Consider the following 19,128-nt stretch of genomic DNA (forward strand, 5'->3'; position numbering starts at 1 on the left):
CATAACACTGCTTAAGTAAAAAATGACCGGTGACAGTCATGATGGATATCATCTGGTCCTGATGACTGTATCTGGCTCACAGTGGATTTGGGAGAGACAGATAATAATAAAATAGCCAAGGGGCTAGTTGAGCAACGAGCTCACCTGACCACAGTGCTGGTGAACATCTGACTCAAATCAAATTTGTAAGAAATTAACATCTGAAATCAGTATGCACATATGACTATCACCATACCACATAGTAAACAGGCCAAGAGCCCTCTGAGCAATCCTGTATGGCAGTGGATCATATGCCAGGATCTCCCCTTGGGTAGGGATGCCTCTCAAGGTCTACCCCTCAAGGCTGAGTTTCCTTAATATTGAAAGAATCCTTTTGCACAACAGAACCTTAGTAAGTGATAAATAGCTTGCTAAACTTTGTAAACTTCTTTAAAAAATATATATTTGATTGATTGTACATATATAATTCTTTAAACATAATCTGTTGACCAAGTCTGGGACTAGGAGTGCATTCAGCCATACCTAGTAGCCTTACCTCTTTGTTTCACAGTTTAGAAAGCAAGAACATCCACTCTGGATCTTGCGACTTGAGAGAGGGTCTCCTCAACCTTTAGACATAAACTATTTTCCAAGTATGGGAATAAGTTTGGATCCACTGCACCTAGGCTCCTCTCTAAGTAGGAGTATAGAATGCATGGGGGTCCATTCTGAACCTTGCGACTCAATGGGAACAGGCTCCAGGCATTTTGTCCAACTCTGTCCCCTAGGTAGTAAACACTCAAGTGTACCTTACCACCTTGAAGCTTGATAGTCACCGTCTTACTTAAAATTAATCTTCCTTGGATCACGGCATTATATTGATAAAATTCATTGTTGCTTCTCTCTTATAAGTGAATTGCAAAACATTTCCATCTGCAACAGGCGGAAGCATTAAACCATAATATAAACAGGATAAGATGGTCTGAATGGACCAGTCTAAATTAAATGAGTAGTCTCCAGCAAACTTGAATAAATGAAAAGTCATGGATTGCAGCTCTGTGTCAGTAAGTGTAAAATGGTTCTCCATTGACTGCAATCTACAGTAAAAGGACTTCTAATATCTATGTCTCAGTGCATGGAGTTGGTTGTACAAAAGACCAAACACCTTATCAAAGCCTCCAGCTTTTCCACATTTAATTCAGTCAACTCTAAATTCCAGTTTGGGTTAAGTATTTAATCCAGTCAAAAGAGCGTTTTGCCCAGCAATATGAGATGACACAGAATTTGGAACAGGAAATTTGGCTCAGATTGAAATGAGATTGTAAAGGAAGTGATACTCATGTCTATTGGCTTCACCAATTTCCTGATTTCTTCCAAGCCTCAGAACCTCCATTAAGGAACTGTATATTTTTTTTCACATTGATGTCTGCAGTTTGGAATTTTTTTTTTTTTTAAGGTGTTAATTAAATGACATCGAAGATAGTGGAGTTTCTCTCTGAAGACAGTTGCTATTAAAATGTACTGGATTATAGGTTATATCCTCTGTGTTGAAGTTAATGAAGAAAGCTGTAAGGCAAATAATAATAAAAAACACCCATTGTTCACAGCAGGTAGGAGAGCATGTGGTTTTGTGCAGCTTTTTGGATGAAATTGTCCAGCAGAACAACTGCGGGGAAACATCCAGATTGTCTGAAAAAGGCCGGGGCTGCCCCATGCCAAATACAGCAAGTTCCAGATGGCTCCAGTAGTCCTATGACAGGGCCCAGCTGGGCCCTGCAGCCAAGGTGGTGGCACCTCTATGGAAACGTGTTGAAGAATGGATGAAAAATGCTTCAGAGGCAGTGAGGAGTGAAGAAAAAAAACCTGTGAGAATCAACTTTGTGAACACCAAGGCCAGAGAAGGGGGAGTGGGAGGAGGTGTTCCAGGTGCCTATTGGAGCAATAGCCACACTTCAGCCTGTGGAGGAGCCCACACTGGAGCACTGGATATTCCTTGAAGGAACTGCAGCCTTTGGAAGACCCACATTGGAAGAGGCTTACTAGGAGGAATAGAAGGTCTGTAGCCCATGGAGTACCTATGCTGGAGTGAGGCAAGATGTGAGAAAGGAGGAGCAACAGGTGGGAACTGTTATGGACTGACCACAAACCTACCATTCTCCAATCCTCTGAACCAGTCAGGGAGAAGTGAGGTATTGAGAATGAAGGACTGAAGTTAAGCCTTGGGAAGAAGAGGGGAAGGAAGGTGTTCTTATAGTTTTGTCTTTCCTTCTCAATACCCAAATCTATCTTAAACGAAAAATAAATAAATAAATAAATATTAATTGCTCCCAACTTGAGTCTGTTTTGCCTGTGATGTTAACTGGTAAGCAATATCCCTCTTTCCATCTTCACCTACTAGTTTTTCCATCTTGTTTTCTCTTCCTGTCCTGTTGAGGAGGAGGAATGAAAGAGCAGCAGGGTGGGTGTTTGGTTTCAGGCCAAGTTCAACCCACTACACATAAAAAATGCCAATAATGTTATTTTGAATACCAAGAGCACCAATATTTTGGTACACATGGCCAACATGTACACAGAAAGATACTCTCTCTGTGAAGAGTCTGCAGTCTATGAGCATATCTTACAGTACAGGATGAAATTTAAATCTCATTAACTTTGTTAATGGCAGCATAGAAGATGCCAAGACTGATTTTTCCTTGCAAAGACCTATATCCCCACAAGGCCAGAAGACCCCCACATGTAGCAGACTAAACATTTCTCCCTCTACCATCTATGCTGAAGAGACTGCATCTTCTCCATATTTCTTCACCATGGTGCTATCATAGATCCTGATTATAATATATTTCAGATAATCAATAAAATATTTAAGATAAGTTATACCTTATTCATGTCCAGATTACTCCATAATTTCAACTTGTTAATTATCCATTTTCACATAATTTTAACCCAAGAAAAAGATCCTAATGAGGGACTTGAATAAGGAATGAGTAATGGTCTTATAGTTCATGTGATATATATCTAATATCTTGTCACATTTTAAAGTAAGAGAGAGGTCCAGTTATCTCATTATGTCATGTTTTGGTGTTCTCAGTTGTAGCTCTGAGGTAAGCATTTCACTACTTGCAGACTTTTAGCTCACATACACTTAGGCCCTACTAATAGGATTAGAGAGCTGTGATGATTCATGACAGTAGGTATATTTTCCTGTAGATTTTTGTAGAACCTGAGCAGTGGAGATTCATCCATTCCTCCAAAAAACACTAACAAGAGACTATCAAGCAAGGCCTTTTTTTTTGTTTTAGTTCATGGAAATATCTTCCATTCTCAAGCCTATTAACTTATAACAATAGAAATAATAGGAGCTGAGACAGGTGTAGAAAGTTTAATTCTCTTCTTGTGAGCTTCAAATTTTAAAAGGGACTTCAAAAAAAAAAAAAACAAAAAAAAAAAACAAAAAAAAATGATAAAAAGGGTATTAAAATTCATGAATGCCAGTATAATATAATTTTGATCTGCACGGTTTTTCAGGGATTGTTGTCAGTTTCTATTCCACTGTTAGCCATCATTAACAGCAAATATGACAGATACACTAATGAAATCGATTTGGTCGTGTTATCAATTTAATTCAAAAATGTAACCCCATTTTTACCGTGTAAGTTATAAAGCCTTATAGGTTAATGTCATCTGTCATTGTGAGAGTTTTGTGCTGGAGTTTTTAATAACTAAATGTAGGCTTATTTTTATTTTATTTTTACATTTTGAATTAATTAGTACAGTGGTAAACATTAGCTCTTGGTAGGCCTGAAGTATTGTTAAGTGTCTAGTAAGGGAAACATTTCAGTGAAATTTATATAGCAATACAGTATTGCCTTGGAACTTGATACATGCTATAGAGGAGGAATATACTGTGCAATTTATATTCCTTTCAGGCAACTCACTGTCTATGGAATGGATACATTCCCAACGCCCTTAGAGCTGGTACACATTTGTTATAAGGAAGTTTTGGAATGTAAATAAAAGTAGGGTGGTTCTCAGACAACATGTGTCTTTCTATTAATAATAGAAGGCTCTGCAGTGTATTCCTTCTTGTAGAAAGCAGTATTTTTAGGAGCACTGGTCAGCTGATAGAACTGGAGTATGGTTTTATGTCTTCTTTGGAAAAATAACAAGCAAAGCTAAATATCATCATTGCAAGTGTCACCAGATGGCATCATTATACACAGACTTCTGAATTGTTTTATTGAGTAAGTAAATGTTTAAGCTTGGAAAACCTCTCATGTTGGAATATAATTTTAGGCACAATCTTACGAAACTGAATAAGAAGGAACATCCATTTGCTCTCCATTTTGAGTTCCATTTCAAGTTGGTTCTTGAGGAAGAGCTGTTTTCAAAGCATCAGAAATTACTGTTCAGCCCAAATAGCTGTCATACAAGCTGACTGCCTTGTTTCCAAACACAGTATATCTTCACAAGTATGTAGAAAGCAAACAAATTTTATTGTGCATATATCCAAAGTTCATTTTCCTAATTCTTCTCCACAAGACAACCAAAGAAAGAATACTACAAGACTTCCAACCCAAGCCATTCTATGATTCTATGCAAAGCATATATATATATATATATATATATTTATTTTTTTTAACAGGAATTATATTCTGAAGAAGTCCTGTTTTTTATTTATTTATTTGTTTGTTTGTTTATTGTCCCACAGAAGGGCAGCCATCATGCTGTAATTGGAGATTATGCAACCTATTCAAAATCCCTTCAGAGTAGCAAACACAGAAACACAGGGCTTTCTAGTTGCCTGGCACTGAACTGTACAGCTCGAGGCAGTGTCATGAGCTGGACTGTTAGTTTGCACTGTACTTTCTGCTTCCAAAACCACACCAGCAGCCAAATCAGGCTGAACAACCTTGAAATAATTCCCTTAGAACAGCTTGTGGTCAATGCAGTGCAGGTGCTGATGTGTCTGCACAATGCTACAATCACTCCTGAGTCACCACCTTACCCATTTTTGTGGTTCCCAAATAGGAGAAAAAGGAGAGAAGGCTTGCCAAATACATGAAAAAACATCCACTCTGGCTAGTTCAGCTGCCTAAGTAGACTGTAGTCATCATCATAAAAATACAGACTGGCCTTGCAGTGGAACTCATAGCTTTGAGCTCATAGTGTTAGATTTTGTTAGGCCACAAAGAAGGAGGTATTTCTGAAGCAGAGAAAACTCCTTATGGCTACAATTAATATAACAACAATTTCTGAACAACTATTCTCCTCTCATTTGCTGTATTTATCTTTTAGATATTTAGAAATTTCCTGGGCTGCAAGAAGCGGTAGAGCTACCCATGTTGCTTCCTATGAAGAGTCTCCTGTGCAAGGTGTCGCCATTTGCTCTTCTCAGAAACTTTCTGCAGCCTTCTTTTCTTCCTTTAATATATATCCAGTATGTTAAACATAATCTGAAATTAAACAACTCAGTCATTGCACGTAAGCACCAATAAGGTCTATTCATCAAGAAAGTTTACTGGCATTTACTGGCAAACATCTTCCAAAAGAGAATAAGTTGGTGTTTGAAATGATCTAAAAAAAAAAAAAAAAAAAAAAAAAAAGACAAACTATTTGGCTATTCAGAATCTATGTCAGCTAAGATCTACTTCTAAGGTGTTCTCCACTAGTGGCTTACCCAAAAAAAAAAAAAAAAAAAAAATCACCAAAGTGCATATGGCTGGTGACACTGAGAAGCAATTTAAAATTTAACTCATCTGGATTTCTGCATGACTCACTGAAATTCTGGGCATACATTAAGGAACTAAAATCATGCATCACAAATTAGTTTTCACTGTGAATCAATTTGTTCCCAAACTAGAGGTTTATGGGACAACATATTCCATTGGATGTTTCAGAGCATAACAGTGCACAGGCAATAGTCACTCAAGAATCACTAGTTAGTATATAAAAAATAGCAGATGCTACTGGCTGTTGGATTAGGAGAAGGACAGGAAACAAGTATTCATCTTCTGATTTGGCTGTGCCAGAAACTTAGAAATGTGGCTGCAGTTATTTCTAATTCCTATAAACCCTGGAACAACATCTTTACAGTCTCAAAAAAAAAAAAAAAAAAAAAAAAAAAAAAACAGAAACAAACAAACAAAAAAACCATGGGATATTACAGATTCTGAGAGCTATTTCTTTGGACTTGAAGGCCTTGGATTGGGTAATAATATTAATTTATTGAGGACTAAATACTAAATAACACTTGGCATCACTTTTGAATGAATTTCAATGAATGAATTTACTAATGAATTTCTAAAAGATCTGATTGCCTTATTAATAGACTGGCAACAGGTATTTCCCTTTTGCATCCAGTCTCTCCAAAAATCCCAGCCCTGCTGCCAGACAGCAGAAAAGATGGGAACAATTCTGCTTTTGTAAAGTTAGGTGTCCATATAGATGCTTTTTCTGAGGAAGTTATGAAGATATTTAACATCATGAATAACAATCCCAGTATTATGCCTCTTAAATTAAACTAAGGCAACACTAGCTACGCTTTTATTATTATTATTATTATTATTTTTATTATTTATTTTTAAAGTAAAATCTTGATGGCAAATTCCTTCTTTTCAGAATTTTAGCAGTCTTTCATACATATTCTTTCTCTCACTTTTCCACTACCTAACAAGATACTGGACACTACTATATTGGATTACTGTTTTCTGTTTACAGACCAGCTCAGTAAAGGATACCATGAAGTTTGAATAATGCTCTTAAATGCTGTACAGACCCCCTGTCCTTTGAGGTTTCTCTTGACTGGCTGTATGCTTAGTTGATTAATTGTTTGATCTAGAAAGATATAGGTTTCCAGGTTTCCACATGAACAGCTTCTCTCTTCAGGCCCTTAAAAAGTCTTTTTTTTTTTTTTTTTTACTGCCACAAAATCATTCTTAGGCAAAGCTTTCCATTCTTCCCACATTTATTCCTTCTGTCCTTTATGTCTTTTATATTTCACATTCTCCTATGATTGTAAGAGTTTGAGTAAGTATGAGATAACAAGAAGCTTGGGCAGCATTACAATTATTTGTGATGGTTCTCATTTTTGTAGGTGTTGGTTTTCTGTGCAAAGCAGGGTCATTGCTATTTACTCAGCTAGAATTCCTGCTGTTCCAAAGCTCACCATCATTTGATTTGTTTTGCACGGACTGCAAGTTACATTATCACTGTCATGTAAGTGTCTTCAAAATTCTGTGAAGAAACAAAGGCTGCTTCTACACATTAGTGTAGAATTGTCACAGAGACAGAACTGGCACACATTTGCTTTCATCCATCCATGTGGATATGTTCTGCATATACAGGAGTGTATATATATATATATATATTACCCCACATACTAGAGTAAATATATTAACCCTGTATTTGCATTAATTGTTGTGATGGGAAAGCCTTCTTTACTGCTACTAGGGCTCTGGGAGCTCCTATTCTATTCAGTATTATTGTAGAAGTAGCTCAGGCTGCTACTGCCAGCTTTCGTATAACACCTTCACAACTCAATGAACCATTTCAGATGACAGCTGATGTCAATATTTCCTGCCACTAAAGTCTCTGCCTTTCATGGCTGACAGGTAGTTTTGCCTGGGTAAGAACCTATACTAAACAAACTGTCCCTCCCCTTGAGTGTATAGGAATAGATATGTATATATTCCTATATAGGAATATATGCTTCTTCCTATGCAGTGAAGACAGTCAGAGGCACTTGCTGATGATGATTTAGCCCACTGTTTGAGGTAGTGTTTAGGCTACGTAAATAATTGAATGTGCTTTCTGCACATGTTTGCACTATTCCTTTGATTATAAATTCATAACATAGATACCTCTGAAGTTTTTGCTACTAAATTTTTTCATGGTTGTTTTGAACATTCTTTACAGAACATTTGTGCTTTTTTTTTTCCCCCTTTATTACATTTTTGTCATGTATGCTTTGCATATTATTCAATAATATCTTTAGAAAAGCTGCTTTCTGATTACATGTTAATCAACTTTCTTTATTTGCACAGATTATTTTGAATTAGTGCACCACATCACTTTCACTAGCTTAACTTTGGCAATTTCACACCTAGAAAGCCATGGTCATGGTCTGTCCAAGCCAGCTGTGAAGGACTGTTGTGACTATAGATCCATCATCCTAAGAGTCTCTCAATGGCCTACCTGAACTCTGAAAAGGCACAGCATTTCAGTTTACCACATGAAATATGTAATTTGACCTAGGATCCAAGCAGCTTGAAGCAAACAATAACATCAATCTTAACAGCAGAACAAAAGAATTTTTCCCCTTTTTGCACATGCTCTAAAGTTTTACATAACTGGGGCCATAATGTCTTGGCTGGAATGAGAAATAAATTGAAGCACCTACTTCACTTTTCCTTTTTTTATAATACTTTGTGGCCCATTTTCTCTCTTTAGATCCTCATAGGCTTCCCATGTCTTCACTGATCTGTGTTATTTACTAATAAATCATGCATCCTCTGTTCATATTTCATTCACATTGTAAATAAATATAGGAACTTCTCTTAAGCCTCCCATATAACAGCTCATCATTAGTCGCTGTCTACTTTGACTTGCTGTCATTTACTTCCACTTTTCTCCTATTTCTTCGTTTATTTTTGATCTATTACACAATTATCTTCTATCTATTACCCATGGCTCTCAAGTTTTAATGAGATTTATATCTCAAAAGAAGACAACTATATTATCAGTTAAATTCTCATCTCTGTAGTTAAAGTAATATTTCTTATTTCCCTGTTTCAAATTTTACTCCTTTTGGCTCCCCTAGCACTTATTAAATACTAAAAAGGTAGCTACTTTGAAATGAAAAATCTTTAATCATTTCTGGTCTTGTTTTCTTTTCAGTTTCCTTCTTGGTTTCTTTTCTTTGTTCAATCCCCAACTTGATATCAGCTGTAGAATATTCAGAATAGAATATTGTTGTCTGTCCGTCCTTTTGTCTAATCCCAATCTGAGGTCCATTCCTTCAGTGTGCCAATGTACATTGAGAGGAGGAAAAAAATAGAAAAAACAGTCAAAACATAATTGCTTAGTTGTAACTTCTGTAACTGTGTAAGATTATATATATATATATATATATATATAAAGACTTCATTCTTCATGGGTATGAAGCACACACCAATCAGAAACTAGAAGATCAGTAAAACAAATTCACAGGGAGGGTTATGCAATATTTTGCCACCTGGAGAATGTACTAATTTTTAAAAGATTACAGTTAAGACATGGCATCAACCAAGAGGAAACACTTGTCTGAACTGGTTTGACAGTTCCCATGTTCCATTGACATAATTTTTCTTTGAAGAGGTCGGGATAAATAAAAGAAAGCATCATTTATAAAACATACCTAGAAGAAAAAGAAGAGTGTGCAAGTGACTTCTTTTATTTTCATAACTATATGTACCACCTTCTTAAGGCCTTTATGAGTTCACCACAAAGGCAGCAAATTACTTTTATTTGCATCAATCATTCTCAGAGAATCATTAACTAATTCTGGTGATAAACTTGGAGCTGTTGTTGAGATATCTGGGAAATATTTTAAGTCAGAGGATGAATGGTAGCTGCAAATCACTTTCATCTTTACTATTTTGAAAACACTTGAAAAACAGTCTGGTCTGCAGGCTAATGTAATTTATATTGGCTGAGGGTGGCTCATATCAACCTTAGTGATTGTAACCTGCTGCCTGTGCTCCCTGAGAAGCAGTATGGAAGCAGTTTGGAATGTGTAGGTGAACCTTCACATTCCAAGGCGTTCTGACACTAGAGGAATTCTTTTCTAAGTAAACCTGTTCTCTTGGTGATTGCTTTGGGAATTAGGAGCGGGCTATTTTTCACTATTTCAAGGTGGTCCTAAACCAGTTTTCATCCAGTCCATTCCAGACTTCTTAGATGATGTTTTTCAACACTTTACTGATCTGATCTTTCATCTGAAACAATTTTAAATCTTAGAAGTTTTAAACTTCATACAAGAAGATTTAAAAGTATATGTTTTCTCTTATAAATTCATTGGGAAAAATTAAAAATGTTGCATATATGTAAGCTTATGTGATAAAATACAGTTCTATTTGTTTTTTATTTATTTATTTATTTTCCCTTGAACAAGTATTCTTTTTTTTTTTTTTTTTTCCTCCTGGTTTGTGTCTATACTCAGTGTTGGCTTGTGCTTTTTCTTTACTCTAGTTCAATGGCATAGGCTGTAGGCATTGTGATTTTCCTTTCAACCAATCAATTTACTGGCTTCTAGTTCAGCTGTTCCTCATATAGGTTCTTCAGACATGATGTTGAATTCTTTATTTTCTTCTGGAAACTCTAATTGTACTCACAATTGTGATGAATAGGCCATATTAGATAGTAAGTGTCTGAGTTAAAGATTTATGCAATAGCATGTGGGTACAGTTTCTATAAACAAGTGAATGATTGAGTACATTGCATGCATAAAACCTGAGCTACTGCAGAGAAGAAATGAATTGTCCAGAGACAAAATAAGCTAAAAGCATAATTATGAAATTGGAAAATGATGTGTCATACTGATTGCTATAGAGTATTAATATTTGCTACATTTGATATCCCAGGTGTTTCAAACACTAGTTACATCTCACCTCACCTGGACTAACAGAAAGCAATAAAGAAGCTTTTTTTCTAAAAACTGTTTAAGGGCTTACTACATTTCCAGAGCTTGTTTTCAGTCTATTATATGATTTTCTATATTATTCTGTTACCTTTCAAGTGTGTTTTGAAAAAGTTACTTGTGGCCATGCTGAGAAATGAGGACTATGAAGACACTTCCCTCTGTGTTTAAAATTTTGATTTGGAAGAGGCACATAAAATACTTTCAGAAACAAACACTTTTTTATGTAACCTAGTTTTGTAAAATTAGAAGTTCACAATATTCTGAAAACATATTGTTCCTGAGAGACAAACATTTCACCACTGCTCTTAGGCTAGTAATTCACAGTGATAAAGGCAGACAGTATATTTTGTTAATTTATTTTTTTTTTTTTTTGGGGGGGGGGGGGTCGGAGGGGGCAGAGGTGGAGTATAAAAACATTCGAAGTGTCTTGAGGTGTCTGTTGCACACAGGAGACTCAGAAAATTGAACTGGTCTTTGATGAACAATCCCAACCTTTTTTGTCTTTGATATTTCTTGTACAGCATAGCCCACGTAAACAATGTCTTATTTTTCATTGAGCATTTGAAGTACAAAGAAAACAAAGACATAATTAAGGATATTCAGAACTGACTGTAAGCTATGAATTTAGTTATAAAGGTTATAGATGTCCATTCTTAGATCCTCTGTTGGGATCTGGTTTCCAGAGGATGAATGGCCTTTATCTGATCTGTAACTGGGCACACCGGAATGAATGTACCCAGCATCTGAAAAAGGAAGGGTAAAACTTCAGTTTCAAAACATGACCCATGTCCTCATTTTCACATTCCATTGCTACGTCTTCCTCTCAATGCTCCCACCTTAATAATCACCTGGTGAAACTCCTTTGATGATGTCATGCTCAGGGAACAAAAATCTCACTTATAAAAGGATTTTCTTTATTTTTCATAATTTAGCTGAACCAACACAAAACTGAATACTGTAAAGCAACAAAAAAATGATGTAACATCTTTAATTGTTGTGTGTTAACTAAATAAGGCTACTACACTCCCTTTAAATTAAATCAAAACAGAGAGTTGGTAGAGTGAGGGATCTGGCTCTTGAGGTCTACTTATACAGTAAATGTATTTACCATCATTTATTGCATGACATTTTAAACCTGACATTGGTCATTTATAGTGCAGTCAGTCCATAACACTTGTCAAGTGGCTGGGCTTTAATTGCTACCTTGACACTAGTCAAAATCCTAAGATTAAATAATAATTTGTATATATTTATTTTACTTGAAGACAAAATCATCTATAGTTCATCTTTCCTGTAACCTCTTAATTAAGTAAGAAGAGGCCTGTATTAGAACAGGCATTTAAAAAATTCTTTAATCAACTTTTCATTTTTGAACCTTTCATCTATGGTCACTTGAACAATCTCTATATATTTTTCTTTAGTAGCATAGAAGTAGCATAATACTAAAAGTTAATTGTAGTATTAGGTAGTATACTTGAAACCTTAATACATTTGCCAGGAAGAAATGAAGCTTCCTTCTTGAGTGCATCATACCGGTATTTACGAAACTTACACATAAAAAGATATAGTAAAAGGGAGCAAGTTTTGTTTGTTTGTTTCTCTGGTTTATCATATTTTTCCCCTCATCTTTGCTAAATTTTCACTAACCGATAATGCTGAAACAGTGGACTTTCTAACAATGAGGTAAAACACTGAAAATGGGATCGAGGAACAGGCTGCAAACAGACCCTTAGACTGTATTACATAGAAGTAGGAGAGAGAGAGAGAAACAAACCTTGCTATGAAGAGCAATGAGTAAAATATTTTACACTCTATTTTTATCAGTACATAAAGACAAAAAAATAAAATAAAAAATAAAATAAAAAATGCCTTCCAACAGTGCAATGGTTGAATGCATTTATGTAATATAAACAACATTATTCTTTGCTTTTTCTACACAGTCCTCTCTGGTCATGCTTCACATCCAGAATGTCCCAATGGAAGAAAGCAAACGACACCAGTCACTTCAGAGACAACTGAAGTAATAAAACACAACTTAACTCTGAACAACTTGTCATGACTGTCAGAGTTATCACGTTAATTGTTAAATAGGATTTTCTACAAATATACAACATATAAAAACTGTTAAATATATAACTTTAGGCTTTTCAAAATACATTTAATGATCTCTTTCAAACAAGTGTTACTTTTGTTTTCTCTTTAATTTGCTTTCTGGTGCTAAATGGTGTATCAGATGAGACATAGGCCACAGATGACCAAACATGCTCTTTGCAAATACTGTATTATCCAACTTTAACTATCAAAAATGGAACTGTAGAAGAGGCATGTTTAACTGGTTAAAACTGAAAATGATTTTAGTACGAGAAAGTCAATCTAAGTACAGAGGAATAAAGGTGCCATGTAGACAGTTTGTGTTCTTTTTGTCCAAGTTTTTCAAACATAGGTCATTTCCTCTCAGTGCTCCATTATGTTCTCTCGAAAGTGGCATTTCAAGAGCTGGTCTCTGGGTTAGTTTTTACTGCAGCTTTCCATAAAGACTTCTGCCGGACAACAGCTCAGCTTTGTGAAAGCTGGAATCTTGTCTTTGTGGAGACCCCCCTACAATTTAACGACATAACTCTGTTAACAGTAAGATTGTGTCCACTTTAAAATAGATTTTGCTCTTTGGTCTATTGTATATATTGAAAGTATAAGAAAATAAAAGCAATTCAGACAGTTTAGGGCACAAGAAGAGTTTCTCTTTTGCACCTCAGTGTCCTCCCATAGGCAAAACAGTCTTCTCTAAGGCTGATTGGGATGATACTCTTCATTGTAGCAGACTCTTCGGATTAAAACATGTAGATAACAGCAAGTCCAGTAGTGGTGTATCACGCAGATGAAACGTTAACCATGAACTTTTTTGTATTGCTAATGCCCAAGCATATCTCTTTTTTTCTGTATTCCTTAGTCCAGCGATCTTTAGTATGGTAGAACAAACTTTAGCTCATAATGTAGAGGAATTATGTTGTCTTTCATGAGATACAGAGATACAGACAGTTGAGTTGATGACATAGAACGGATGATGATCCACAGCAGTGAAACTTGACTAAGTTAAGTAGCTCACACAGAGCCTAAACCACTCCTACGAGGATTCTGTGTTGCTGCATTTGTCAGGAGACCTGTAAATCAATAAGAACAAATGAGTTAATGTCTTAATATACAGTCCTGGTAATCTTTGCTGCCTATTACTTTAAAATGTTCTGCACTGAGAATTTTCAAGGAAACAGTTAATGAATTAGAAGATATTTATTTTTCACAGCAAACATTTTCCTTGAGAACAACATATGAATAAACCTATGTTTATTTTTATTACCAAAACAAAACAAAAACAAAAAAACTTTGTTATTTCTAATAAGGTCATGAATATAAATGATAGTTTACAGCTTCAATGCCTTCTACTCTCTAACAAGCTCCATGCACTTTCCTTTTTACAAAAATTTCACAGAATTCACCTGCATTAAATTACATGTAACAATATCTAATACACATGGAGATTAAGATGGCTATTACTTTTTACATATAAGATGTGATGGAAAATGGGCATGACTGCCACGATCATTTATTAACAGTGCAAGGATATTTATATTTGAGGCTTTGCTGCCTTCAAGTTTCCGTAGAGTGCTAGAGTGCACCTGTTGATCTATACGCTAATTTAATCAACACTGCCCTCTAGTGATGCTTGTAAAAGTGCAAATTAATGTTTCTTAAAAGTCAACATAATCAGAAAACTGTTTTAGTTACACTGATGAAAAATTAAAATAAAATAAAATAAAATAAAATAAATAAAATAAAATAAAAATAAAATAAAATAAAATAAAATAAAATAAAATAAAATAAAATAAAATAAAATAAAATAAAATAAAATAAAATAAAATAAAATAAAAATAATGAAAATTGTCAAAGGACTGCCCTGTTTTTAAAAGAAAATGGAATGGAAGCTGGGAAAGGAAAGGAAAGGAAAGGAAAGGAAAGGAAAGGAAAGGAAAGGAAAGGAAAGGAAAGGAAAGGAAAGGAAAGGAAAGGAAAGGAAAGGAAAGGAAAGGAAAGGAAAGGAAAGGAAAGGAAAGGAAAGGAAAGGAAAGGAAAGGAAAGGAAAGGAAAGGAAAGGAAAGGAAAGGAAAGGAAAGGAAAGGAAAGGAAAGGAAAGGAAAGGAAAGGAAAGGAAAGGGGCAGTGGTTTGAAAGAGAAGCAACCAAAGCTCACACTACAGAGAATACGAGTACTGGAAGACAAAACAAACACAAATGAAAAAGTAATGACTGGTTTTTACAACAAGAAGCCAGCTACTTGTGCTCACTCAAAATATCAGTTTAGGAATGGTTTTGAAATTACACAGACACTGTACAACATGGAATGTTTTGAAGTATATTAAGCAAGCATGATTGTTACAAAATGCTGTTTGAATGTTCAAACTCTATCTTCTGCTTTGGCATTGTCCTGTCTCCAGATAGGCAGAATTATCATCACTGATGGAAATATCATGCATAACACCAGAAAATACTGAACAGTGAATGTGAACAGGCAAAACAAAAAAGAAAATCCTATTCACTTAGTTCAAACTGTATATTAAATTTAAACTTTTTAACCTAACCCTCAGAAAATTAAATTAAATAAATACCACCTTCCAAATAAATTTAGCGATAGCTTGAAACATATTGTTCTCTGTATATATATGTAGAAAGATAGACAGATAGGTAGATAGATAGATAGATGAATATTTTCCTTATAAGGCATAAAGTATATGTCATAGATTTCTGCTTTTGTCCTCTCACCTTTTCCAGGAAAAAACACCCCAGAAATCTTGCACACAGCCTTTCCTTTTCGGACTAGTGATCAGATCTCCAAACCACATGGCCTCAGACAGGCTGAAGGCAAAAAACCTGGATGATTATTGTGGTATATTCCCCTTTTTTTAAATACACATTCAGCAAGAGAAATGATTTTAAAGTTTTGTTTCTATTAATTGTACTGTTTTCCTTTTACACTCTTTCTTGGGGTTTCCATTATACCCCCTATTTTTCTTCCCATTAGAAAAGAACACATTTTTTAGGGTAGCAATACTTTTTAGGCAGCAAGACACAAAGCATAAGAGTTATGGTTTATTAGGCCTAGAAGTAAACTCTTATTATGTGGAGAATTAGGCTGACTTAGCTCCATCACTTCTGAGTTAGGCTGGAATGGCCCAAAGCTAAAAGGAACAGCATAAACTGCTGATGGACTGTGCATGCAGTGTTTTCATAGTGTGCTTCTCTACCATATTGGTCCCAGGATGGAGACAGAATTCAGGTACAACCACATTCATTTGCAGATACCTGCTGCTTTGTCATTTCATGGATTTAAAAGCTTCCTTCCTCATTTGCTATCACTGTCCCCACTTTGCACGTCCCTGCTGTGTGAATATGGTATCAACACTTTAAAAGAAGGAGAGAAGAGGAGAAAAATATGCATTTTTAAAATGCTGAGTTAGGACAGAGAGCGGGTTTGAAACAAAGTTATGGCAAGAAAAGGAACAGAGTAGAGAACAGGATGTGAATTTACAACTTTGGATAATGACAAAAGAAAATGGAATAAGAGGGAAAGAGAAAGGGGAAGTTTAAACATCTTTAATTAATGAAGGTGTGATAAAGAAGAAAGATAGGTAATAGGAACAACAGTTAAAAAGGAGAAAGAAGAAAGCACAGAGCATGAAGAGTCTGGAGAAGAGGAAGAGAATGCACGCCTATCCTCCCATCTCCTCTTTTTTCCCCTTCCATTTCACACTACAGATGAATTTATGACCCCCCCAATACCCCCCTTAAAAAAAAAAAAAAAAAAAGAGAGAGAGAGAAGAGGGAGAAGAGGGATCACCAAAATGACCTTGAAAGGGCCTTATTTACTATTTATACTAACAATTCAAGCCATGGAAAGTGGCTTTTCTGAGAGGCAATTCTAAAGGAAATTCTAAATTCTACAGGAAAATGATGCTCTTGATGACTATTCACTAGCAAATTCTAGAATATTAATTGGGTCAATACAGATTACAATGCAAATTATAAATTAAATAACTATATACAGAGAAGTGTTTGAAAGCTTGGACCAGGTATTTTGGCATAGTTTTGTTCATTTTTTTTCCTTTTACTTAGGAAACTTGAAACAGCATCAAATTAAAGAGCCTGGGTACCATTTACCTAGTGCAAGGTTTTCATTTCTGTTCATCTCTATACAGGACTCTACAGTTTTAGGTATCTTTGCACAAGTGTCTTTGTCACTGACTTCAGTGAAGTTGGAATTTCTCCCCAGTGCTTCAGACAGCAGGTTCTACCTCTTTCTGAAGGAGCCAGAGGTTCTGATGCCAAATATTGCACTGCAGTAATGATAACTACCCCTGCAATTTTTTTCTTTCCACAAAGTGTGTGGGCTTTTATTTATTTATTTTTCCCCTGAATTGTTACTGAGATCACCTTTGCTTCATGATACTGGCACTGAATACTTATGCACCAAGAAGTTGATTGTTAATGTAACTCATCTCCCATTCAACTCTCAAAAACCAACACCTGTTTTTCTCAATAGAAAGGTGTTTTCTTTTTCTTTTTTTTTTCCTTTCGCTTTCTTTTTTTTTTTTTCTTTTTTTTTTTTTTTATTTTTGTATTTTTCTTCTGCCTGAAATCATAAATACAAGGGAAAATGGGAAGTTTGCCACTCCAGTGTATTTTACCCTCTTCTGACAATAGCCTTCCTCCCCCATACCTAAGAGTTCAAAAGCACTGTCACCCCTTGCAGAAAAGCCACTTCAGTGCTTCCCCTCGCTGCAGAGGCTGAAGAGGTGTGCAGTGGCTTATGGGCACTGATCCACCAAAGCACTGTGGCAAGGTAGATATTAGAGTAGTATTTCCAAATGCAAACCCCACTAAGCTCTAAAATACCATGCAGATACATTTTTGGTATAACATTACAAAACTGATGAAAGAACAAAAAAGTTGATATAACACAAAACAGAATACACCGTGCCATTACATTCAAATACTGTTCCTTTCCTACTTTCACGAGTGTCCTGGTTTCAGTTAGAACAGAATTAATTTTCTTCCTAGTAGCTGGTGGAATGCTGTGTTTTGACTTAGGATGAGAAGAGTGCTGATAACACCCCGATGTTTTAATTGTTGCAGAGCAGTGCTTATACCAAGCCAAGGACATCTCAGCCTTTTGCTCTGTCCTGCCAACAGGCAGGCTGGGGGTGCAGTAAGAGATGGGAGGGGACAGACCCAGGACAGGTGACCCAAACTAGCCAAAGGGGTATTCCATACCATCTGACGTCATGCTAAACAATATATAGGGGTGGCTAGCCGGGGGGAGGGGGCCGGACTGCTTGGGGTTAGGCTGGGCATCGGTCAGCGGGTGGTGAGCAATTGCATTGTGCATCACTTGTTTGTACATATTATTATTATTTTCCTATTATCACCATTGTATCATTATTATTATTGTTGTTATTATTATTCTGTTATTATTATTTTCCTGTCTTATTAAACTGTCTTTATCTCAACTCACGGGCTTCACTTTCCATTTCTCTCCCCCGTCCCAGAGAGGGAGGAGGGAGGGTGAGCGAACGGCTGCGTGGTGTTTAGCTGCCGGCCGGGTTAAACCACAACAACGAGCTATTCAGTATGAGTTCCTGTCCTACCACCTGCCCCAGTATATTTATTTAATATCTCTGAACAGCTTAGAGAAGTTAAGCTGCACTTTTTTTTTTTTGTATGTATTTATGGTTTGTATCTGTTCCCAGGTGTACATGACAAAACAAAACTGGTTGTTTTACTTTTAAAAGAAACTATGAAGTGAAATAAAGTTACTGTCACGTACAAACTCTTTGCCTGATCCAAAGGTCACAGAAGCAAACAGATATTTTATCATAACAGTTAGTAGGAATCTTCTTTTTGGATTCTGGATTATTCCACTACATATGTTGTCTTCATTTACAAACAACTGACTTAAGAATTAAGGCAAATTAAAAGTTGTCTTAAAATAAATGGTCTGGCAATACACATCAGTATTCTGACTGTAAGATTGAAACAGTTTGGAGAACGTTTGAGCTTGCTGGACTTTCGAGGTCCAGGACTTTTAACATTGACCAGGCATCTAGTACCAGAGATTAAAATACTACTGTACACTAACTGACTATGTGAGGGAAGCCTGAGTTCTAGTGTGCTCCACAAAATTCTACCCAGGAGGAAAAGTCATTTTCCTGACTGCATATTAATGGATAATCCAAAGTATAAAACAAACAAAAAATGCATTTCTTATGACCTATATATTCTATTATAGCTCTTGGATAGCTTGAATATGTCCTGAAAATGTTTGGCTCATTAGAGCAATTATATATTTAAGAGCAATTATATATATATATATACACATATATTATATATTTATACATATATTATATAGGTATATTATTATATTAT

General features: G+C 35.7%; 1 protein-coding gene across 7 annotated transcripts in view; it reads right to left on the reverse strand.

The window, feature by feature from the left end:
- Window positions 1–11,554: 11,554 nt before the first annotated feature.
- Window positions 11,555–19,128, reverse strand: part of TAFA5 (TAFA chemokine like family member 5) — a 465,759-nt gene continuing 458,185 nt past the window's right edge. For 4 of the 7 annotated variants that reach the window (XR_014698557.1, XR_014698558.1, XR_014698560.1 and 1 more), the window contains 2 exons: window positions 15,469–15,561; window positions 11,555–13,815 (listed from right to left, as the gene is read on the reverse strand). Coding sequence is in view for 2 of the 7 variants with exons in the window: in XM_084537949.1 (XP_084394075.1) it covers window positions 13,807–13,815 (9 nt within the window). In the remaining 5 variants the exon portion in view is untranslated. The remainder of the gene's footprint in view (window positions 13,816–15,468; window positions 15,562–19,128) is intronic. The other 3 variants (XR_014698559.1, XM_084537949.1, XM_084537950.1) reach the window with 1 other exon arrangement.

Source organism: Aythya ferina, assembly GCF_964211825.1.
Source record: "Aythya ferina genome assembly, chromosome: 1".
Lineage (NCBI taxonomy): Eukaryota > Metazoa > Chordata > Aves > Anseriformes > Anatidae > Aythya > Aythya ferina.